At 46.1% G+C, this 24602-nt stretch overlaps 1 protein-coding gene across 8 annotated transcripts in view; it reads left to right on the top strand.

Moving 5' to 3' along the window:
* Positions 1-398: 398 nt before the first annotated feature.
* CFAP65 (cilia and flagella associated protein 65) overlaps positions 399-24602 on the top strand; it is a 32056-nt gene continuing 7852 nt past the window's right edge. For 3 of the 8 annotated variants that reach the window (XR_008431841.1, XM_053947768.1, XM_053947773.1), the window contains exons 1-24: positions 560-634; positions 1019-1087; positions 1373-1527; positions 2188-2290; positions 3731-3897; positions 5002-5201; positions 5867-6012; positions 7108-7330; positions 7648-7913; positions 9128-9328; positions 9755-10117; positions 10849-10986; positions 11854-12102; positions 12525-12749; positions 12992-13144; positions 14411-14573; positions 15124-15252; positions 15747-15960; positions 16899-17027; positions 17307-17483; positions 18151-18217; positions 22056-22166; positions 22955-23146; positions 23911-24069. Coding sequence is in view for 7 of the 8 variants with exons in the window: in XM_053947768.1 (XP_053803743.1) it covers positions 590-634; positions 1019-1087; positions 1373-1527; positions 2188-2290; positions 3731-3897; positions 5002-5201; positions 5867-6012; positions 7108-7330; positions 7648-7913; positions 9128-9328; positions 9755-10117; positions 10849-10986; positions 11854-12102; positions 12525-12749; positions 12992-13144; positions 14411-14573; positions 15124-15252; positions 15747-15960; positions 16899-17027; positions 17307-17483; positions 18151-18217; positions 22056-22166; positions 22955-23146; positions 23911-24069 (4044 nt within the window). In the remaining variant the exon portion in view is untranslated. Of the gene's footprint in view, positions 471-559; positions 635-1018; positions 1088-1372; positions 1528-2187; positions 2291-3730; positions 3898-5001; positions 5202-5866; positions 6013-6883; positions 6954-7107; positions 7331-7647; positions 7914-9127; positions 9329-9754; positions 10118-10848; positions 10987-11853; positions 12103-12524; positions 12750-12991; positions 13145-14410; positions 14574-15123; positions 15253-15746; positions 15961-16898; positions 17028-17306; positions 17484-18150; positions 18218-22055; positions 22167-22954; positions 23147-23910; positions 24070-24602 lie in introns of those variants that run through there. The other 5 variants (XM_053947772.1, XM_053947770.1, XM_053947769.1 and 2 more) reach the window with 5 other exon arrangements.

Consider the following 24602-nt stretch of genomic DNA (forward strand, 5'->3'; position numbering starts at 1 on the left):
GCACTATCCTCACTCATCCATCCGATGCGCCCACGGACTTCACGGCCCCTCTTTGCTGGCTCAGCTTTATGCTGCCGCCTCCCCGCACTCATCCTCAACACCCCTCGCCCCACGCTCTCTCCTGCACGCCTGCATCCCTCCCTCTTCCTCCCGCCCTCCTCCATCTCCTTGCCCCTGAACTTCCCATCTGCCCTTGATCTCTGTCTCCTCCCTGCACCCCTGAGAACTCCTCACCGCCTCCCTCACGCTCTCCTGGCCGCCGCCCGCCCGCGGCCTCTCCCTGCCCCGCTCCCGCTCCATCTCCCCGTCCCTGCGCGTCCCTCCGCCGCCCCCTGGCGGCCGCCGCTGCCCGCGCGAATTGACCCGAGGCGGCCGCCGTCGTCACTGCGGGAGCCGCTGCAACCGCGTCCGGTCTCCACGGCAACGCGGGCCGGCCCGCACGGCGCTGGGCGGTCGGCACCGGCACCGAGGTGTCCCGGGCTCCCGGTGCTTTAGGGGGCCGGGCTGGGGTCGAGGGAGCCGGCCAGGCCCGAGGGCGACGGTGACTCGGGGCCCGGGCTTCTGCTCCGTTCCGGGGGCAAGCAGGGTCATGATGGAGCGGGCCGTGCCCCAGGGAGCTGGGCAGGCGCTCGCTGTAGGGAACAGGGTCCTGCCACACTCACCCATACGGGGCTCGAGGGGGCCAGGCCAGGCTACAGAGCACAGCTTTGCTGTACTGTGCTCCGTGGGCCCATAGTGGGCAGGGCTGTGCTCTCCAGCGCCAAGGAGAGCCCTTCCACAGGGGCCGGGCTGTGAGTCGTGACCCGCAGGTCATCGGGACAGCCGTGCTCTCTGGAGAGGGCTGCACTCAGCTGCGACCTGGGGACACAGCGGGGGCTGCTCCCTGCAGGGAGGGGCTCAGCGCCGCCAGGAGCCTGAGCAGGGGCGTCGGGTCGCTGGGAGTGCCCCGCTCTTGGCAGCAAAGGGTTTGTGGGTGCAGGGGCAGCACGTGTGAGGACTTTTTCCTCTTGTTTCTCAGATGCTTTCTCAGGTGCATGATGAGCCCGAAAACTCTGACTCTTTTTGGAAGAGTGGCTATGACAGGAAGGTGAGCGGGGGAGCAAAGAGTGCTGCTGACTTGGGTGGATTGTCCGGCAGGCAGGGAGAGGAGAGAAACAAAAAATCGTCCTTCATCACACGTTTTAGAATCTGCTGTTTGGGCTGTGGCCAGGAGGTGTCCTCTCTGGACCCCGGAGCAGGGCTTTTGGCGACTCCTGGAGTTTTGCCGCGGGGTGGCTCCTCTCATCCGTGTCTAGAGTCAGAAACCCTTAGCCTTAGAAAGGGCTGTTGGAGTGATTTCTCCTCCCTTCCTCCCGAACTGCTACTCCCTAAGGTGTCTGCAAGAGAGGCAAAGAAGAAGAAAGTCATATTCTGGGGCATTGAGGTTCCTGAAACACTCAGCTGGCGTGGCTGGGAACTTGGAAAAGAGATGATCAAACACCTGACCTTGAAAAACGTTCATGGGAAAGCCCAGAAGCTGAGTTACAGGTGTGTGGGAAGTTTGTTTGTCCTTTGTACTCCTCATGCTCTCTCTGCATCTTCACTCCTCCTGCTGTATCAGTCACATCAGCACCTTTTCTCAGATTCACCTTCTCTCTCTCCCCTGTGTGCACCCTTATGTTGCAGGACAGAAACCTGCTAATTCAGAAACACAGGCCTTGTTCCTGGCAGAAGTCTGTTAAATTAAATGCCTTGTTTTAAATTCTGTTTTGCTGATACTTCTGTCTGTGAGGCATTTCCAGTCTAGTGAGATTTTAATTGTGGATGTATGCCAGCCAGTCACTAGTGTGACCTAAAACCACTGCTCCCGGAGTCCCTCTGGGTGTTGAGCCATTACAGCATTCCCTGTGACCCTCCCTGCTCTGAAACTCAAATGTGTCTGCCCTATGTGTTTTGCTCATACCACATGTCCTGAAAACATAAAATATTGTTCAGGGAATGGGTAGGTACTTCAAGCTGGGAATAGGTTTTCAGGACACCTGGGTTCTATCCCTCTCTACTGTTTTGCTGCCAAAGTACCCTTGGGGTCCAGTGTGTAAAGTGCTTCTAAATTGTGGGGTCAGGAGGTGTTGGTTAATTATTCTCTTTTCTGCTAACTTAAGCTGCCCACCCTCAGACAAAATCTCTTGTTTTGATTTTGTTGTCTAGGGCTCCTTCCACGCCATTCTTCTTCACTGTTTTCCCACAGCTGATTACTCTGAACCCTGGTATGTCTGTAACTCTGCCCATCGTTTTCCGGCCCAGTGAAAAGGTAAAACAGCAACATCACAACTGCTCTCAGTGCTCAAGCTGCATGCCGGGGGAGAGCAGTGGGCCTCTGACTCTCTTGTCCTTTCTGGTTTGTTTTCACTTGAATGCATGAGTCCTTGGGGAAATTCAAGCATAGAAGGAGTGGGCAGAATGGCCTTCCTGATCTCTCCACATCTTTGTTACCTGAGGGAGCCCTCATCCCTGACTTCTCTGCAGAATTTGCCAATAGTTATGAGAGGAATCCTCACAAAAAGTATTATTCCCAATTTTTCATGTACTACTTCTGCCTTTCAACTCAGTAAGATAAAATGCTTAAACTGTCCATACCTGTTTTGATCCCAAGGAAACACATCTGGGTGGTTTTAGTGCAGAACCTTGGGTTGAGGGGCTCATTTTCTGCCCTCCTACAGGAGATTCCAAAGCCTCTACATTCAAGGGCTACCAGTTTTCTAAAGGAATATGTCAGGGGTCTCCCTTCTTTTGGATGGAGGGTGTTTCTGTAAGCTTTATTTTAAACAGCAATGATTCTTTTTATACAGACCCTTTTCTTATTTTTCAGGTTGTTTGTAGTGTCTGTCTTGGCTCTGAGTGTTGATCTCTGGCTCTTGTCGATAGCTTTATGTCTTTGATGTGTACCTCTGTCCTAGCCATAGAGCAAGGTCATTGGACAGATTCCCAGTACCCTGCTCTCTTAGTATCATGATTTTCTGATGACTGTTCAGTGTTCCCTTTATGAAATAAGCTGCTGGCCTTGTTCCATTTCCAGTGAATAGTTTGTCTGCAGCACAGACAAATTGCTAAAGCAGGAGTCTGCCTTTCTTAGAGAGAGCAAGGACTGTGTGTGCTGCAGTGGCCAAGGTCTCTCTTTACCTGTATAAGTGTTACTCAGGAGAGCTGACGAATGGGAAGCATAGAAAACACATATCTTTCAATTCCTTCTATCTTGGCTTGTTAGCAGATGTCCTGAGGCTATTTGTACACAGTGCTGTCAACGCTGCATCTTTAAGTTGTGTGTTATCTGCTTAGATCTCTAGCGGACAAAGCATTTAATCAAAGATTGATACTTCTGTGCTTATGGAGCTCAAAGAAAAGCTGTACATGCTTCAGTTCAGCTGAACTGGGATCTTGAAAATACTGAAAGAAATCCATCTGCATTGAAACAAACCAGGTGAAACTAATGTGGCCTTCACCTGCTCTCCCTGACGGTGTTTTTGTGTTCCCTGACAGAGGAGTATGCCTGAGTACCTTCCACACTGCCTACCTTTTCTGAGTGATTCATATGCTCTCTGTCCTGCACAGAGGCCTCCACTGGTGCCTCTGTTGCCAACATTTTTTCCCCAACACTTGTAGTGGTAAAGGTGACAGGTATTCATGGGTGGAGCTGCAGCACCTGCAAGATGGAATCCATCTAATTGCTGTCTCCCTTTGCTTTTCTGTGCAGAGGGATTATGAAGACAACATCATCTTTGTGAAGGCTGAGGGTGAGTTCTCTGTTACCCTGCATGCTACGCTTCCACGCTTCCGTCTGTCCATCCCGGCCGCTGTCCAGTTGCCTGTCTGTGCTATCCACAGTGCTACAGAGGCGACGTTTCCTGTGTGCAACATTGGGTGAGTGAGAGGTGGCTAAGCAGACACTCCTTCTGTTTTGTCAGGTGTTTTGCCACTTTCTTGGACTGTCCGGTGAATGCAGCTCATTCCAGTGGTTATTAGTTCTGTTGGCTGCCTTAACAGCAGGCAAAACTCCGCCTTCGCTAAGGTCTTGGCAGAAAAGGCAGCAGAATGGTAGTACAGGTCACTGTGGGCACATCTTGGCATCTCACATCTGTTTGTTGCCAGCATATGCTGCGAGCCATTCATGCACAGGAACTAGGTGGGGACAAGCACAGTGTCCCACTGAGGCCATCCCACATTCACTGGAGAGGCCTGGGCTTCCGTTTAGCTGAAGGCAAGCTGCCCAGCATGAACAGGGAGAGATTAGCTGCCAGCTGGAAACATTTTAGTCATTTAGGTGCAAGGGTGCTCCTAGTTACCAAGGTTTGTCCTATTTTAATGAGGAAGGACAGTACTGTAGAAAGGAATGCAGTGAAGTTCCCAGACAAGGAAGAGGTGTACTTCCAACCAAGTGATTGCAACCATTTCAAGTGTTTCAGTCTCCACTTGGAGCAATAATTTGCTACAAGTGATAGGCCCAGGATGTTGGAGGATAAGGATGGTAAGCAGCACACAGCTTAGATCAATAAATTAAAAAAAGCTGATGGTGTATCATGTTGTTTGTAGAAATCAAACAAGCAAAGGGGGTTCTGGAAAATTGATTAAGGTATCAGGGAAATGGCTCAATCCTCTTTTCTCACTTGAGCATATAACAGAGGAATAAATAGTCATTTAAATTAAGTAGCTGCAAATTTAGATACAGGAAAAGCAAATATTTAATTGTGGAACTGATTTGCTTGCTATCACCTTATGGTCATTAATAAAGTTCTTAGCTGTAATAACTAAGATTCATTAAAGTGTGAACAGAGCATTTGCAGAGACTAGAGACAAATTTCTTCACAGCATCATGTATTTGTCCAGCTGCGTTTGGGATTCTTCTATTCAGCACCGGTTGCTTCACATCCCAACTGAATATCCTAATAGGAAAGGCCCACCCTATGCATGTTTGCACAGGCAGCAAATGATCCATAGATCTGCTTAAAATGTATCTCCATTTCCTAGTGATCTCGTTAGCATCTTTGCCTGGGAGACATCAAGTCCTTTCTCCATGGATCCTATGTGTGGCACACTGAACCCAGGTGCTGAGTGCATGGTCAAGGTGGTCTTCAAGCCGGAGGTGGCAGGGGTGCATTATGCAGCAGCAACATGCTGGTTTGGAGGTGAAGTGAAACAAAAGAGGACAATCAAGCTAAAAGCCCTGGGTGAGTTTTTCTGGCATTTAACACTCAAAGAAATGTGTATTACCCCTAACTCCGGAATAGAATTCCACAGGGATACATGGAGGGCCTGCACTCTGAGGCTCTGCCACACTTGGCTCAACCCAATGATAAGCAAGTGAAGCCCATAGTTTGAAAGTGGCCTGTGGAATTCTCTAATGTACTTCTGCCAAATTGGAAGTGTTATCTGAAGAGACAGAGGGTCCAATATGCCCTGTGGCATGCTTTCATCAAACCAGCATTTCCAAGGCCCGTTCAAGTTGACAGTGGGGAAGAAATGAGAGGAATTCACTGGAAAAAGCCTCCACAAACTCCTGGCTTTGTCTGCACTCAGTGTCTCCTGTCTGTCTCTGCTAGACGGAGAAACAGAGGGAAATTTCTAAAGCTTTCTGGATGCAAGCTAAAATAAGCAATGATTTCATTAGCAAGTCCATGCCTGAAGTGACTTGTATGGCCACTGACAAACAAAAAATGTGATTATGAAGGGCTAGAAGGGAGTTTATTTGGTTCAAAGCAGGGCCAACTTTGAAGGCAGATCTAACTTCATAGTTATCTCAGCTTCTTCAGACCTTGTCCAGTTGAGTGTTGAATATTCAAGAGTAGAGGTTCCACCTGTCTTTCCTAATACAGTATACTATTCTCTTAAACAGCCAAATACCCCTGCCTGTGTGTGAGCGTGACAGGAAAGAAGTCTGAAGGTGTACAGCCTGGAAAGTTTCAGGATGCCCTGTGTTTTGGATCAGTAGCAGTGGGGACAACTGTGGAGAAGTCTGTGGAAATCTTCAACATGTCTGTGGTATGGGGAGAGGGAGATTGACTTCTTCTGAGAAGCCAGCAAGCTGACACATTTCTCTGGGATATGTGGTCTTGTGTATCTCCCTTAATGCTGTGAAAATAACCTAAGTGTGAATGTGAATGAAGCAGAGGTGATGAGCCTTCCCCTACCAACCATACCATTCACCCTTGCCTTCCAGCTACAGTGCTAGCAACTTAGCCATTTGCAGTGTGGTATTGCAGTCTCCCCCTGCTTCCCTTCTGTGCTTGGTCCACATCACCATGTCCTTTGCATCCTGCAGGTCTCCTGCCCACCCTGGACAACTCCATCAATCCTGTGTGGCAGTTGTGTCAGTCTCAAATTGGTGTGTGTGCGTGTGTCCCAGGCAACTGATGCATCTTCCGCTGCCCTCTGTGGAATGCAGCCCAGTGAATTGCTCAAAAAGTCAAACGGATTTGAGCACCTTGTTACCTGTGCCATCTCAGCCCATCCTAGCCTCTTAAGTGATGGATGTACTCAGAGACTGCTGACATGGATGACAGCAGTGCTGACTCCTCCACAGGCCCTGCAGCTTGGGAGTGGAAAAGACACACTAATTTTTGTACTATTATTATTCACACTGCAGTGGTGCTCAGCATTGCCAGGCAAGGATCAGGACAGTTTTTTAAAGGTCTTGAGTAAGGTATCAGAGCACCAGCTTTGTTTTTTCAGGAAAAGAAGACCCATAAACAAGGTGGAACTGTGGATAGAGGGAAATAATTTACCTGCCTGCATGTTCCCCTGGTCACAGAAGTCATTTATGCTATTTTGGCCCCTAGGGACACCTTGAGCCATCTTTCCACCTACCAGGAGGGGCACTCCAACCCCAGAGATCACCGGGAGTTTTGCTGCAGCCTGCTGATTTTTGAGCATGTTGAGGGAGCTTGTTGCCACCCGTTCTCCATCAGAACAAGATGGCAGAGGTTTGCTGCACAGTGGTTCTGTGGTGGCCTTGGTGTTCTTGGTGGTGTTCAGCACTGCTGAAAACTACAGTTCTTATCTGATTTGTGTCCTTCATTCAGAGTAATCCTGGTTCATGTTGGCTTCTTTATTAACCTGTTTCTTTCCTACTTGCAGGTTGATGCACCATGTAGAATAGAACGAGCAAAAGACCCTCTGCTTCATGATTATGTTTTCTCCTGTGATGTGTCCCATGATGTTGTTCCTGCCAAAGGGAAGCTGGTCTTGTCCATACGGTTTCAGCCCCAAGTAGTAGGAGAGCACAGTACTGACTATTTCACTATCACATCTGCTGCAGGCCACTTGGAGACTGTTCTGAAAGTGGTTGGCTCATGTAAAGGTACCAAAGCCTTTCCCATTTCTCCCTGTCAGCTTCTTACCACTGGAGGGAAAGGATTAGTGCTTGGGGAAGGACTAGGAGCTATCATAGCCCGCAGTCACAGACTAAAGTCCTGATGGGATCTGGGTGTCCCTGGTGTACCCTTTGGGATTTATACTTGCTTGACTGTTTTAAGTGAATGTCCAGCTGTTTGCTAGGACTAGTGGGTTTGCTGAAGAGTTGAATCTGTTTGGGAATATCAGTTAAGTGCAGCAGTGTCTTGTGACATGTTGGAATAAACAGCTTTGACAGGTCCAGGATTTTGCATGTTGTGCTAGGTCCTTCTGTGTCCCTGCACCAGCAGTCTGTGGACTTTAACTGGATCAATCTTGGAGAAAGTTTGATGCGGACACTGCAAATCAGCAACACGTCAGATGTCCCGGCCTATTATCAATTTGATATTGATTGCAAAGGGAGCGTGTTCTCCTTGGATCGCCCCTGTGGAGTCTTGGAGGGCGCAACAACACTAACACTGAAGGTGATCTTTCGACCTGCTCACCCAATGAATTATCACCGCAGAGTCGTGTGCCTTGTCCACCACCAGGTATGGGAGGCAAAGGGTGGTTTCATTGCTGTGATACTTTAGAGGCATCTTCCAGTGTAATCCAACAGGACTGGCCTGTCTCACTTAGCAGTCCCTGCAAATCTCTTCCCACTACATTTTCATTTCATTCTATAATAGAATTGTTAAGATTGGAAAAGACTTCTAAGATCATTGAGTCCAGCCATTAACCCAGCACTGCCAAGTCCACCACTAACCATGTCCCCAAGTGCCACATCTGCATGTCTTTTAAATACCTGCAGGGATGATGATTCAACTACATCCCTGGGCAACCTGGGGTGACAACCATTTTGGTGAACAAATTTTTCCCATTATCCAATTTAACCACTGCCCAAACACAACTTGAGGTCATTTCCTCTTGTCCTATCACTTCTGACCTGGGAGAAGAGACCAGCCCCCACATAGCTACACCCTCCTTTCAGGTAGTTGTAGAGAGCAATAAAATTTCCCATGAGCCTTTTTTTTTTTCCCAGGATAAACACCCCCAACTCCTTTTGCCATTCCTCATAAGACTTGTGCTCCAGACCCCTCACCAGCTTCATTGCCCTTCTCTGAACACGCTCCAGCTCCTCAATGTTTTTCTTGTACTGAGGGGCACAAAACTGAACATAGTAGTCAATACACAGTCTCACAATTGCTGAGTACAGGGGGACAATGACTGCCCTGGTCCTGCTTGCCACACTATTTTTGATACAAGCCAGGATGCCCTTGACCTTCTTGGACACCCAGGCAAATGCTGGCTTATGTTCAGCTGTTGTCAACCATCACCCACAGGTGCTTTTCTGATGAGCAGCTTTCCAACCACTCTGCCCCAAGCTTGTAATGCTGCCTGGGGTTATTGTGACCTAAGTTCAGGCCCTGGACTCTTGTTAAGCAGAATCCCTGTGGTGCAGGTTCCTATCAGCAATAGGATGTGGACAGTCAGTAATGCCTGTGGATAGGGTGAGGCGCATCCTCTGTGGCTCTTGTCCATTTAGGTCTCTCTCCTAACTCAGTGCATAGCTGTACGCTGAGTGCCTTCAGTTTTCACTCCAGTTTCAAGAAAGTTCTTGTCTCACATCGCGACATAAAGTAAATGGCAGCCTAAAACTGAAGATGCTAAGCATGGTTTTGGAAGTGAGATAATGGTATGGTGAAACTCTCAAAGCAATCACAGGACAGTTTATTTCTTATTATCCTGAATTGTGTTTTTCCAGGAACCCCTGTATGTGGACTTTTTTGGTACCTGCCATTCAGACACAGCTAAGCCAACCACCCTTCAGAAAAGACACCTCTCTTGGTACCGAACCAACATGGTGAGGGGACTGACCTTCTACCCCCCTAATATCCTGAGTGAAATGCTGAAGAATGGGAAGTTGCAGATGGATGAAAAGGGAGCCCTCATGCTTCCCCCTGAGGTATGAGCTGCCCTCCCTGTAATCTAAGACACTTTCAGCTCTTCTATGTATATGCTGGATATCTGTTATACGGAAGACAGATCTAGAAGGGCTTGCAAGTGCCAGACTGATTTCTTTAGTATTTATGCTGTTGATGTTCCCCAGTACACACCAACACTATCTTTGTCAGCTGGCTTTTACCCTATCTCAGACACAAAGCTTCTTTCTGGCTTTAACTCAATCATGGGGTCATTTTTTTTGCTTCCTCTTTAGTTTCAGATTGAGGCTTACAAACAGAAGCCTCCTTGAAGCCTAGACTTTGATCTGTTCTAGGAACTCTTGCTGAAGTGCATCTTGCATGCCCTTTTGCTCATGAAGGCAATCAGCACCTGGTGTCTCCCACAGGCACACTTTCCCTACTCACACTGAGATATTTCCATCCTGTAGATTTCTGAGGACCAGCCACCCAAGGAATACTTGGAACCCAATTCCATGGCTGAATATTTCTATGATGGTGTAAGCAGCGACTTGGCCTTGTTTCCTGCTCATGTTAGTGTCAGCCCCAGGGAGTATGATTTTGGATGCTGCATGCCACCACACAAGGCAGAATCTCTTTCTCTCTGTGTGACCAACCACACCAAAGGAAATATCATTGTTGCCTGGACTCCAAGCCATGGCAGTGCCTTCCAAGTGGACCCTGAAATCTGTGACATCCCACCGTTGGAGTCTTCAACTTTCTATGTCTTTTGCAGGCCCACTCAGGTCAACAGTCTTTATGCAGCAGAGCTGGAAGGTTTTGCTGTTTATAAGGTTAGTAGGAATTGCTAAGACCAGAGATGACCTAGCAAGCAACTTTTTGCAGAATAAAGTATTTTAGGGGAGTTAAAATTCAGTTTAAACCCTTAATTTTGAATTTGAAAAACTAGCACCTCTACTAACTCTTTTGGCCACTGCTTTGATACCCTGTTGGCTTAAAGTCTCTTTCACCTGTGTCCTGGCAGAGAAATGACAGAACACGTCACAGCTGATGCTCATGCACAGGTACACTTGCTCTTATCCCTAGGAAACATGAAGCATGGTACACCTCACTGAAGGAGGAATTACTATGAATTATTACACTATTAGTATAGATGTGAGCCTGCACAAGAATGGTTATTGTGGCCTGGGTGATGGGCAAGAACTTGGTCTTTGTGTCTGGCCCTCCACAAGTAAAGCTGCTGAGGGCACTGTCTCTCCCAAGTGACGTGGGATTTATGTTACATGGGTCTGCAGTTACAGGAGATTTAGCACTCAGAAATGTCCTGGTAAGTGAAACCTAGCATTTGCCAGTCTCTCTCTCTTTGTTTCTCATCTGGCACTGGTCAGTCCTTCTTCCATGAAAATGTCAATTTGTTAGCCCCAGGGATGTCATTGAACAAGCAGCTGCTTGAGGTAGTATGTGCACTTGGTCTCTTCCAGCTCAGATTAATCTGTGATTCTGTGAAGGCACCTTGCCACACTCCCTTCCTGCACACACTGTGTTGTCCCTTCTGTGTCTGCAGGTGATGAGACACTACACCAACATTGAGAATGATGCCACCATCTGTCCATCGTGGTGCCTGACTGTGAGGCTGAGAGCACACACATATGAAGCAAAACGGGAGCACATCATTCCACAGTACATCCTGGATGTCCCCAAAGTGTGTAACTGATTGACCTTTGGATCTTTGCAGAGACACTCAGTGTTTGCCTCTAAATTCTTTAGTTTGTCTCCCATTGCACTGAGATGTGTCTTTGGTGATTTCTGAGGTGTGGAGGCTCCTGCTGTGGTACAAAAGTAGTATGCTGTTTCTCCTGCATTGGCTTCACAGCTTCCACCATGTCAGCTGTACTGACCATCTCATTAGCTCTGAGAGAAAAGCTGGTGGGATCACCTTCCTTTCTGTTTAGGTAGACATGGGTACTAACAAAGGTGTTCAGGAGTCTCAAAAACTGCATGCACTTGGGCAAACAGAATCCTCACTTACGAAAGAGAAGTGGTTGTAAGATAGAGGGGAAGGTTCTCTCTCTCTTCGTGCTGTTTCTGTGGCACAGTAAAGTATTTTTCCTATGAGGTAAAGTGAAATCGGATCCTAAGACGTAAGAATAGTCTTGAGAACCTGTTATGAAATCTCCTCAGCTAATCTAGGCCATGCAGCCTTTATTTGATGTGCATGAAGTGGAGCAAATTCTAGCCTGCTGGAATTCTTCATCCAGGATGTCGTTATCCATGCAGAAACTGTAGGCACCAGCAAGCAGCTCGCTTACTGGATGGACATAAAGCATGGCACGATAGAAAATAGGTTCACCAGTCCCATGAGCCCATGAGGGCCACTGTGGGAAGGGAAAAGACGATCATTTGTGTACCCTTGGGTGGTTTAATTTCTTTCCTTGAAAAGAAACAGTTAGAAAATTCTCCATAGACTCAGGATACTGCTTATTGAAACCTGGAATTGAATATAATGAAAACTTTTTCTTTAAGCTGATTTTTAAACCCAGTGAAAACAACCCTTTTTGTTTGTCTCCAGCAGACTTTTCCTCCTGTGGTTTGTGACACTGATACCTACTGCAGCATGCTGTTGTCCAACCCAAGCACCTCTTTGATAACCTTCAGTGTGAACCAAACTGCCTGTCCCTCTGTTTTGGTCAAGCCCAGCTTAGGATATGTCATTCCAGGAGGCCACCAGATTTTCTTTCTTTCCACTCACCCAGTTAACACAGTCTTGCAGCAGCATGTCCTGCCTTTGGAGCTGAACTCTTATCCTGCATACACCAAGGTAAGGAGAGGGAAGTGGAAGATGGTGAGCAAAGTTTTGTTCCCTTGTAGTCTTCCCTTTTCACAGTGACTTGCACTGTGATGCTTATTACATCTCCTAATGGTTAGTTTAGATTTTTCTCTTTGGAAATAGGAATGAAAGAATATTTTCAACATTTAATATGGAGTCAAACATTGCATAAAGAAGGTCTTTGTAGTGCCAAACATCCTGTACCCCTTGTTCCTTGCATTTCCATCTCTTGGAATACACTGTATTATGCTAAGGGCCTGGCTTGAGAGCACAGCCTAAAGCCCTTCCCCTCCTTATTAAGATCCAGTTTGTTCTTGCTTCTGTCTCAGAAGAAACAACATCTTTGCAAGGTTCCTCCAGAGGCAACTGAGACTTCTAGCTAATATCTGTTACTTTTTCTCTTAATTCCACAGGAGATTGTCCTCCAGAGTTGTGGGCAGTCCCTTCTTTTGCTCTTAGAAGGTGATGGAATTCTCTATTTCAAGCCTCTCCATATAGGGACCTCCTCTACACGAATGTACAGCATTAAAAACTGCACAAGGCTACCCATGGTTTTCACATGGAAGATCCATCGGTCAGACAGTAAGATCTTGTCTGTCAGCCCCACTGAAGGGATCCTCCAGCCCTATGAAACCATGGTAAGTTCAAGTTCTACCAAAGTTGTAGTTTGCTCTCTACAACACAACCTCAGCTTGGCTTTGAATATCTGGATGTTCATTCCCAGTGTGAATCTTTGACACAGATGGAGTTAGTGTGTCTGTAGAGAACTAGGTTAGCTGTAATGGAGGAAGGGACTGCACATTAAATGCAGTTGTTGAGGTGTTTGGGTTTATCTCTGGACTGGAGCTTCTGTGAGCACTCTTCCTTCTTGTGATTGCAGTCTCAGGCATGGACTTTTACTCCTGACAAGGAAACCAAGTATATGCTGCAAGCTATGGTGTTTGTGAGGTGGAAAAGCCCAGACCCTCTGTCTCCCAAAGATGTCCATTATGTCTTATGGGTCATTGGAGAAGGGACACTGGGCACCATCAGGGTAAGGAACAGGGGCCCACTGAGTACTAGTAGGGGGGACCAGGGTGGGATGGGGGTCTTGGACTTTCCCTTTTTGCACAATTTGTACTGGAGGAAGCCAATAAGGATTCACAGCAAAATTCCCAGACATTGTTTTCAATGTAAATGATAGTACTCATTCTAGTTGCCTAATGGCAACATGTAAATGTCCTGCCAGTTCAAATACGACCTTAACAAATGCTCTGGGATTTCTCTGTTCCAGACTGAACCAAGCAAGTAATTTGGCTCCTTGGGAATCATGGTTCTCTCCTCTCATTCTGTCTGTTCTCCTTCTCCATTTGTTTTGCTATTAGTCTGATTTCTAAGTGTAATGGACCTTTTAAAGTGGTATAGCCAGTACACTTCCATGTGGCTTTCTTCCTGTTATCTGCAGATATGTGCAGCCACTTTCATTTTTAGTCAGGTTTCTTAATGAAACAGAGGTAAATAAAATAATACAATAATACTTTGTAAGTCATTGCCCAATGTCACTCATGTTGATTGATGGGTGATAACGTCTTCAAGGTACGTAGTCATTATAAATTGTATGTGAGTGCACAACTAGCCAAAAGAGAGGGGCACTCTTTAAGTAGTTATAAAAGGGCCAGCAAATATCTCTCAGCTTTGACCAAGTGCAGCTGGCCAGCTAGTGTTCTCACAGCCCTGAATATGCTACATCCTACCCAGCAAACAGCCTAAAAAGCAGTAGGAGAAAGCATTTGGAGGAGGGATTGAGTCCCTCGCAGACCTGTTCCACATTTTATTGTGCTCCAACTACCTGAAAGGAGTTTGTAGCAAAGTGGGTATTGGTCTCTTTTTCTGAGTAATAAGCAATAAGGCAAGAGTAAATGACTTAAAATTGCACCAGGGGAGGTTTAGATTGGATGCTTGGAAAAATTTCTTCAGGAAAGGGGTTGTCACTCATTGGAATGGGCTGCCCAATGAAGTGGTTGAATCATCATTCCTGGAAGTATTTAAAAGACATGTAGATGTGGTACTCAGGGACATGGTTTAGTGGTATTGCATTGGCAGTGTGAGGTCAATAGTTGGACTCAATGATCTTAGAGATCTTTTCTAACCTTAACAATTTATCTCCCAGGGCATGCCAGGTCCTACACAAAGCAGGGAGTCCTTTGCACTGCACTGCATGTGCCAAGGGATCAGCATGTGGTGAGATAAGTGGTGGCTACACTCAACCACTATGCTTGACATGTTAAAGTGACCTCAGCATGGTGGGTTTGTATTCTAGGCACAAAAGGAGCATCTGGACCTTGGAAATGTTCTAGTTGGTGATCAAAAAAGCTGCAGCATTGTACTGCTAAATGATGAGATCTGTACTCTGAATTACATCCTCAGTGTGGAACAAATCACAGGGCCCCAGGACCCTGAGGACATCTGCAGCCATCCACTGGGTACTGTAAAGGAATTAACATGGGACAGGACCTTAGTTTTCCCCTCTTTTCTCCAAAACCAATCTAGAATTAACTTGGAGGTTGGGCTGCTTGCTGGTTGGCTTGCACTGATTCTTTCAAACCTTAAGTTGTCTGCCCTTTTACATAGGATGTTTCTATCTTGCTGGAAAAAGCATAATCCAGAGTCTTACAATTGAAGTTAGACCAATCTGGACCTTGAAATAAGATACAATTTCCCAGCAGAGGAGAAAGTTAAATAAAGGACCTTAGAAGAAATGTTGGAGCTCAGCTGTTAGCTGCTTTTCTAGAGGACCTCCAGTTGGGACATTCCCTGTTCTTTGCTGACCAGAGGCAATCTGGGTACTCCCAATGAGCTGCCTACAGTTGTAGTCTAAGAATCCCAAGTTCAACAACTGAAGCTAATCCTAACTATTAGGCAAGGGGTGGCAGTAGCTAGAGTGCAGGTAGACTTAGTGATCTCTGTGCCACAACATGTGTGGTGTAAGAGACAGTAATGCCAAGAGCTTATACCGCTTCTTGTATCCTACAGCTCTAGAGCTGGAACACTCCAGAGGAACAATCCCTGCAAGATCAAAAGCTTTGGTCCGAATAAAAGTAAGGCCAACCCATCGGCTGCATTACACCTGGTTAATCAAATATGCTATTTGCACACCCAGAGGTGAGATGGATGTTTTGGGATGTTGAGAGATGGGGGACAGTGCTTCTAAAAGAAGAGACTAGCAAGACAAGGAGTTTTCAGCTTGGAAGGTGAAAAATGTAATGTCATATAAATGAAAGGGGAGCACAAGATGTAAATAACAGTTTATGATTATTCAGTGTAAAAACAAGGGGCACTTTATAAAATGTTTAGGCTGTAGGCTTAAATCAAAAAAGGTTTTTCTCACATAGTGCAAAACTAAATTGTGTAAATGCACTGTTGAAAAGGATCACATTCATAGTCTTTTGGTGATGTCTAAATGCAGAAGTCAAGGTACAACTAGAAGTCAATGGTTTAGGGGTTTTGAGAAGCTGCCAAACAAAAGGCTATGTACAATGCCCATTCTTTCTTTGCTCTTGGTAGGGCCTCTTTCCTCTTTGCTGTAGTCAAAATTACCTAGGCAGCAGCCCCTTAATGGTACATGACTACTTTTTGGTGTTTCTTTCTCTCCCAAGCTGCAGATCTTGCAAGCACAAAAGAGTTCCTCTGCTCCATTGTAGCAATAGGCGTCTACCCAACTTTGCGCATCACAGATGCTTGTACAACAAGGACTGCCAGCAGTAACAGGATGCACATTTGGAAGCTCTTCTCCTTGGACACACTGAATGAATTCTTGGAGCGAGACCCAACTCCTGGCGAGCTCACCTACAAAGTTCCCACAAGGCACAGGTGAGATGAGGAAATGGCTCAAAGGATCTTTGAGTCCCTTCCATGAGCCAGACAGAGATGCTGTGGCTTACTGGCATGTATTGTAGCTCCTTACTGCATGGCACCCTGCTATTCCATCCTAACTGCTGCAGGCAGTTGTTCACCTCCACTTCTCTGCTTAAGCTCCCTTGAAAGGAGCCACAGAAACAGAGAATAATTTAATTGCAACAGACCTCCAAAAGTCTCTGGTGTAGCCCCTCGCTCAAGCAGGGACACATAGATCAGGTTGCCCAGCGCCTTATTCAGTTCAGTGCTGAATATCTCTGAGAATGGAGAAACCACAGCTCGTCTGAGCTCTTGTTTAACCATTTCCATGGTAAAAACCTTTTTCATAGTATCTCATCAGAATATCTTGTATTGCAACTTGTGCAGTTGCCATCCCTGACCCCTTGCTTCATAAGGCTGAACAAATCCAGGTCCCTTTGTCCTTCTTTGTAATCATAAAATGGTTTGGATTGGAAGGGACCTTAAAGATTATCTAGTTCCAACCCTTCTGACATGGGCAGGGGTGCCTTCCACTAGACCAAGTTGCTCAGAGCCCCATCCAGCCTGGCCAACGTGCTCCAGCTCTCAGCCATTTTAGTGGCCCTCCATTGGGCCTGCTCCAGTATGTCAGTGACTTCCTTATACTGGGAAGCTAAAGAGAGACTTCAGGCTAAGCAGGACTGTCTTATGTCACTCACTCTCATTAGACATACATAAAAGATTTTGAAAAGGAAATCAGGTCTGCCTTATGCCTAGTATCCTTTCTCACAAAAGGGCCAAGAACATAAGGTCAGACAAGAATTATAAGGAAGACAGCCAATGTGGAATGACCTTTCCCGTGTCATGCCCTGTTCCTCCTGCCAGTGCCCTTCCTCCTGTTTCAATTTAATATCTTCTTTCTTTCCTGTGACCAGCACATGCTTGATCCCTCCAGTGTATACCCCTCTCCTGGTGGATTTTGACTTTGGGTCTGCCCCGGTGGGCTCAGAGCCTACCACTGTGATGCTTCTGCTGGAGAACAAGGGTGTGGTACCTGTGGACTGGTAAGCAGTGCTCACTGGAGCTCAGCCTTCTTTTTGGGGGTCTGGAAGTGCTCAAAGGGCTGTGAGAAATTTGCAGATTAATAGGGTGGGTTTTGTAGGTACAGCTGCAGCTGAGATCTGTTGAGTCTAGGTGGGGAAGCAATCAGGGAGATGCAGATCAGACCTGATGAAATGTGATGTGGCCAGCAGCTGGGCTAAGCCCATTTGGATTGAATATGCTGACCATAGCCCTGGGGAAGTTGCATATCCTTGTTTCTGACCAGCTGATTGGTTCCCTAGGGCCTTCTTGTTTCCTTCTGATCAGAAGATAGACATGGAGCACTGGGCAGAAGATGCTGACTTTACCCCTCAGGAGCTGCACCAGATGAGAATTCAGGATAACCAACTCTTCAGTGTTTCCCCAAAGTCGGGAACACTTCTTCCAGGGCAAGAGAAATCTGTCCAGCTCTCACACAGGTGATGACAAGCACCGGTTCTTCATGCTGTGTGTCAGAACAACACATGCCATCAGTCCCCTGAGTTTCCATGCCAGATTTTCCTTCCTCATCACATGTTCCTCAGCAGAGGCTGGGCAAGTAAAAGGTTCCTGAACATGTCCAGTTTCTGGACCCCACAGAGCTTGTCTTCCTCAGGAGAATGTTTTAATGTCCCTTAACACTGCAGAGCAAAAGGCAGTTAGTGTGACATGCTGGGGACACTGGTCTGCCTTGACCTGACAGTTCAGGAAATGAACAAGATGCTGCACTTCCTGTGCTTTTGATTATGTAGTGATATTCTTTTTTTGTCATCAGCTAGAGCTGCTAGCCCTTGCATGCCAGTAGAAGGTATGAATAAATTTGAACGCCTCCCCTTTCAAAGCAGACCATATCTGAGAAGTACTGGCATTTTGTTGGCCTAGAGACTTGTGTCCCTAAATACGTGTATTGACTAAAATCAACATTGTATCATTCATTCCCACCCAAACACAACTGGGTTCCCCCCCACCTCCCCGCGGCCCTTACGCAGCAGCGACTCTTTAGCTGGGAAGTGAATTGTCTCTAATGTTCTGTGTGAGTCTGACTGTATCATCCTGGGCACAAGGTTGATTTCTACTGTTTTCCTCTCTCTCCTCTTTCACTGCTAGACATTATTTCATTGGCACTGATCGCCTCCCTGTCCTGCTGAAGATTTCCTATGGCCATGAGATTCTGGTAAGATAGCAGGTGTCCCTTCCTTCCATTTGCAGAACAACAAAATTGGTTGGAACTGAATTAAGAGGTGTTTTCTCCAGAAGCTGCATAGTGTACAGGGGGCTTTGGCCTTCCCCTGGAATTTGCACTAGCCAGGCAGTAACAGAGGGCCAAGCAGAGACATAAAAACAGTGTTCTGACAAACTTGTCGTTCCAGCACAGAGTGATGTGGGCAGTGTACTGGCAGAATGGCCCTTGGATGTTGCATCTCCTAAGTTCTTCAGCAAGAGGACTACAATTTATTTATTGTTAACCTTTGTATTTTATTAATGGTGTTAGTGCAGAATTGCTTCTTCCTTCAAGACAACTCCAAGTCCAAAACAGCCTTCTCAGGTTTTACTCTTCTCTGCATATTTTCCACACTCTGGTGTAACTTATGGTCAGGATTCCTGTGCATGCTTCCCCTCATTTCATCTGCCTCACTGTGAGTTATTCCATGCAGTTCCTGGAGTTCAGATCTGCAGCCCATTCTGCTTCTCTCCTATGCAGCTTTCCTGAATCTCTCCGTCTCATCAACCCTCCATACTCTTCAACCTTCCCTGGAATGTGCCTTTCTTCAAATATACCACCATCACCTGCTGTGATGGTAGTTTGGGAATGCATAGGGTGGCAGAGCATCCTCCAGCTCCGGCTTTACAGGGTCAGCTCTTTCCTCAAACCCAGAATTTTGACACCCTGGGTTCCTGGTTGGCTGCAGCCTTTGTCCACCCACTTATTTCTCCTACCAATGATAGAGGAGATTCTTACTCATTCTTCCTGCTTCGCTGCTTTCTAAAGCATCCCAGAGCTGATCTGTGGTGTGTTTTCCCTGAGCATCTCCTCAGGCTTGGAACTAATTTCTCTCTCTCCTCCTCTCTCAAACTGTCAGTTAGAGTCAAAGTCACCTTGTGCTCTGCCAGGCACTACTCATGCCCAGCTGAGCCTTCCTGTCTGTCTCTGAAGTTTCCTATGAGACCATTGTGTTCACATATCTCTTTTATTTTTCTTTTCTTTCAGGACTGTTGTCAGCTGAAAATCCAACCCTTTGACCAAGCTGTTCAAACAGTGGCTTAACTGTGCCTTCCCTCAAAGCCCTTGGACAGGCTCCCTGTGCTCTGCCTGCCTGGCACAATCCTGAGAGTGACTGTGAGCCTTTCACCAGTTGGCCAGTGAGGGAAGAGGCTTTGGAGCACCAGAAGCCTATAGGGCATACATCCTCTCTTGCCATATAGCCAGTGGCTTTGGTGGCTACCAGAGGCCACCACCCTCCATCATGCTGTCACTGCAGACGGGGCTAGAAAAGCGTGGGATACCCTGGGGATGAAAAGATCCCTTGGTGCCTTTGAGCTCTGGCAATAGGAGCTGTAGAAGCCAGTCCAGAGACCTGGAGCAGTGCAGGTGGTTGCAACCTGCAGAGTTGCAGTGCCACTGCTGAATTGCTGATAATCGGAAAGTAGGAATGGGAGATACTTCTGCAAAGAGGGCAGCTGAGGGACTGAACACAGTGTGCCTGCTTTCCTTGCAGTCATAGCATGAAGTGCACAGAGTTTCCAGCTCTTGGGGCAGAAATTGCCTTAACTGTGCTTACATTCCAGGGCTGAGCAAATCCTCACCTGTGATTCTGGTGAAATATGCAGAGCATATGCTAACCTTAGGCATATGTTAACCTTGAGCAAATGCTGTAGTGTCACCCCAAAAGTTAAGCTTTGGAAATTTCCAAAAGCAACAATGAACAGAGAAGGAGCCCATTTGGCTTGGGTATTGCTTGGTTACTCTATCAAATTCCAAATTTTTTGTCTTCAGAGCTGTGTGGTTAGCCACCTGCAAGCCAGTGCCTGTTTTTCCTGTGGGTTTACATTCACTTCTGTGATGGCTTTACTTACATGGATAGATTTTGACCTCCTGCTCCTCTGTTTCCCCAGCTTAATTTTCAGGAGAAGCTTCTTCTCTGTTATTCTTTCCCCATTCAATGGCCAATTTTTAGTCCTATGATGATTTATAGGTACTCTGAAGAATGCAAATTGATTTCCTATTGGCAATTTCTTCTGGATGTAGGAGGAGACATCTGTAGGATTCTGTGTTACCCAGTTCCTTGTGCAGCAGGGAAACAAGGCCTCCCACTGCCTAACGCTTTCACAGATTGTCCTTTGCCTCTTCACCTGTAAGACTGCTTGTTCTCAGAGCTCTGAGATCATTTGGCCAGGCAGAATTTGCAGCTCCCAGCAGTTTTAGTAGGAAAAGCCCAGCCAGCTGCATGTGTTGCAGGCTGAGGTAGATTGGTTCACAGAACTCCCTGGAGAGAAGGGTTGGATCCCAAGGAGAATCCCTGAGTGCACAGGTTTTATAAACTGCAAGTGTTTGCACTTCCCTTCATAGCTGCTAGTTTGGAATTGTGAGATGTTATCACCTGCAGCATGTGTTCTCCAGGCAGCTCTTCTCCCTGGAGAATCTGGCATCCCCTGGCATCCCTCTTAAGTGTTCACTGTGGGATGATGTTTATGCACTCTAGAAGGAGAATTGGTTGCAGCAAGTCTTCACTTTTCTCCATTTGTCTCTCTTTAACAGATATTCCTCTAAATGTCATATCCTGTGTCAAATGGAAACTGGTGACAGTTTTTCCTGAGCAGTTTTGGTCTGTTGAAATGCAAGATGGCTTTTTGATCAAAGTTGTATAAATGGATGTTTCACTCCCAAAGCTCAGGGAGGTTCCTATCCCTTTTTCCTTTGAAGTTTGAAAGCAAAGCTTTTGTCTTTCTCCTACTTTCACTTCATCTGGCAAGCTGTGGTTCTCAGGAGGCTGAATACTCATGTAGTGCTTTGAAAAGATCCCATGTGGGACCTTGCTAACCTTGTATTTCTAGTTCTTTCTTCCTCTGCATTTTGCTTATAGATGTGAACTGGAATGGGTTTTTTAAAAGGAGTTGTCATTCTCTGCTCTTTTTTAAGTAGCTGATACAGTATCTCCTGCAAGTGTCTATCTTTGCAAATATTCTCTCTGTGTTTTACACATCTGTTTGAAAAATAGCTATTCTTCAAGCTTAACTTACTGTGAATTGCAGCAACTTGGCTCCTGTTGGCCCATGCAGAGACATTACTAGGTGACTGCTTTGCAGCCTCCACCCCAAAGCAGACAGCTCAGGGATACTTTGGGGTGATCCTGAAGAAAACAGTGCATCATCAGTACATCTTCAGCCTGATTGTGGTTTTCTCAAAATGCATGTGTGAATGCAAACTCGTTTCTGTGAAATAGCTCTGTAAATATCTCCACTTTGCTTGGAGTGCCTGGTGGCTGCTTTGCTGATACTGTTGATCATCACTTGATCACTTAAAGTTCAGGTGGAATCTTCTTACTTTTGGACTTGCTTATAGCTTTTGGGCTGCTAGACACGTTCTTGGAGCACTCTAGAGGATATCCAGATGATCATTTCCAAGAGGAGGCCAATACTTACCTAAATCCTGTCTTTCCAAAGTATTTGGCTGTGACAGTTGCACACTCTCCTATGTACAGTCCAGACACTTTCATTCATGGGGAATTTCCACCATACACTTGCACAGAGAAGCACTGATGCTGATGCCTGGCATAGCAGAGAGAAAAGTACAGTCTTTCTGATACAAGAAGAGAACCTTTCAGAGAAAATCTGGCGTAGGTTCTCCATCTGCTAGATGTTTTTCTTAGGACAGACACGCTATCCTGGTATTACCAATTAAAGTTTGTAACTGTGTGGTCTTCCATTTGCAAAGTACTTCAGGGTCCTTGTGCAGTTGTTAGTGATGGGACCAAGGCCCTTTGAGAAAGTGACTGCATTTCTTTCCACTGTAGCTGTCCTTCAGTGGTGTGACAGTGGAACGCGACCAGCGGTACGTTCATTTTGCATCCACTAAGCACGTCTTCGCACCCATTGCTCTTGGACGCTCCCAACCCCCCACGCAGGTGAGCATCTTGGAGCCAAACCCAGCAGCAAGTGTAGGGAAGGAGCTAAGACTAATGTGTCCCAAGGACAGGCAGTGTCTGAGGCAATCTCAGAAAATGGAATAGCCTCCATAGTGAAGCATCACAGGAGAACTTTGAGGATAGTTCTGGGCAGAGTTTGGAAATAGCTGCTGGGACGGCAGCAGGGAAAGTACTTCTCACCACCTGCAGTTTGACAAGATTTGATGTTCACTCTATAATCAGAATGCTTATGAGGCATGTTGGGTTGTTCACGTATTATCTTGCATTGTATCTGAGTGAAAATTTGCCTAGCTGCTCCAAGTACTCTGGAAATAAACCCTAATTATTTTTTTAGTAAATTAATTTAACTTCCTTAAACACTTATTCAGCAAAAACACTTATTGATTCTGTTCTGCCTAATTTACTTGGGAAGTGAAAAAGTCTGAATTGAATTAAGAACACTTTAATACAAGTGTTTTTGTATTTTATGTAATCCGCTTTACAGTGATCCCTTTAGCTAATCTGTATTAATTTTCCCCTAGTGTGAATTGGCAGGACACCATTTGGAGAGACACTTTGGTTATCAATGTACATGTGTGGTGATAAACCTTCAGCACAGCTGCCTATCAGAGCCTCAGTGTTAAATCTTGACACTATGAGGTCTCCTCATTCTTAGGAGATAAGCTGATTAATTAAATATTAATGCTTATCAGCATCCTCTGGGGAAGTGTTAACTAGTTTAACTTGTATCTGGTATAAAAAGCACTGCTCTTGCCTACTCACTTCAGATTTATAAACTCTACAATGGTGGCTCCATGCCTGTGACATTTGAGGTTCAGCTGGACAACATTGTGAAGATACGGGAGAAGAATTTTCAGCATCCTGTGTTTGTCTGCCTAACTCCTAGAGGAGAAATCCCCCCTGGTGAAGCAGGGCACATTAAGTGGATCTTCTCACCACTGGAAGCTAAAACATACACGGTAAGAGCCTCCTCATGACTGAAACATTCAACAACAACAGATTCTGTTGCTGACCTAAAATTCTTTAGGTTCCTTACTGGTGGTTGGTCCATGTAATGCTACAACTGAATTGAGCTCTATGCCTCCAAGAAGCAAAGAGTCTTGAGAGCATATGAGCGGCTGGTCTGGTCTGGAAATGGAGCAGATAAATTTGCCTCATAATTTTTTTCTTCCCAAGAAGAGATATCTTCCACAACCAGAGTTATCCCAGTATATGTTTTTCAAGTATCAAAAGTAACTGGAGATATCAATAGTATCTATTCAGATTTGTGGTTCATTGTTGGCCTTCAAAAACTCCCATCAAAGAGACTGAAGTCAGTGTCTATCATTACAGTGTATGCTGCTACAAACCTCTGAAAACAGCCTTCCCAAAGACCTCTGTCCTGGGCTGCAGCAGGCAGGCAAGGCCAGAGCTGTAGCACTACTTGTTGCTTCAGTCTGTGGTGAATGCATGGATAAATGAATAAATTTAACTTTGAAACTCCAACCCTTGCTCCAAGAGGGAGTCTCTGTCCATCTTATACTGTAACTGGCTAATTGACTACTTAAGCAGCTTTCCTGGGCTAGCAGGAAAGGTCAAGGCCTGAAAGAGCAAAGAAGACTGGACTTGTCTTTATACATGCATGGGGTGTATTTAGACCAGTCCATTAGCAAGTATGCTAGCTTATTGCACATCTCTCCCAAATATGACTCTGGACTTAAAACTTTTATCTTGTCCAAGGCAGGTTGATGTTCTCATCGACATCCTGGAGGGTGACTCAACCCAGATTACTTTCCAAGGAGCAGGCTACAATCCAAATATTGTAGAAGAGGCTGCCACGTCCAGACATTTTTTTTCTTCTGCAGTCATTCCAGGTTCTGCCAAGCTAACTCTGCCTGGGCAGGTAAGACCAAGTGTGGGGTATGAGCAATATAATCAGTCCAGAAATGTGTGTGAGAGACTGAAATATACAAGTGGCCCTATCTTGCAGTAGTCTGTGTTTCAGGAGAATTCATTTGCCATGAGACAGAACAAGATATTTCCCTTCCAGCAGGCGATCTGGAGCTTAACTCATAGAAGCTGAAAGGAGTCTTCCAGCTTGTCACTTCCATAGCCATTAGAACAAAAATGGGTTTGGGTTTGTTCATGTAATTTTTTCTTGGAAGTTACCTCCTGTCACAGCTGCCTTTCTTCTGTGCAGCTGTAACATCTTTTTCTTTCCTAAGTCATTCTCAAAAAGACCATTATACTCCTGCCATACACTGTCAGGGCTTGGCTGCCACCATTTCCCAGCCAAACTCAGGTGATGCATAACCTGAATGCTGACTGCAGGATGGATGGTCACCTATTCAGACACATGCAGAGGAATGCGCTTGTTTGACCTGCTGCTGACTCAGCAGGAGCTTGTCTGGCCTGGCTAGAGCTGGCCTGCCAGCC

Source organism: Vidua chalybeata, chromosome 7, assembly GCF_026979565.1.
Source record: "Vidua chalybeata isolate OUT-0048 chromosome 7, bVidCha1 merged haplotype, whole genome shotgun sequence".
NCBI lineage: Eukaryota > Metazoa > Chordata > Aves > Passeriformes > Viduidae > Vidua > Vidua chalybeata.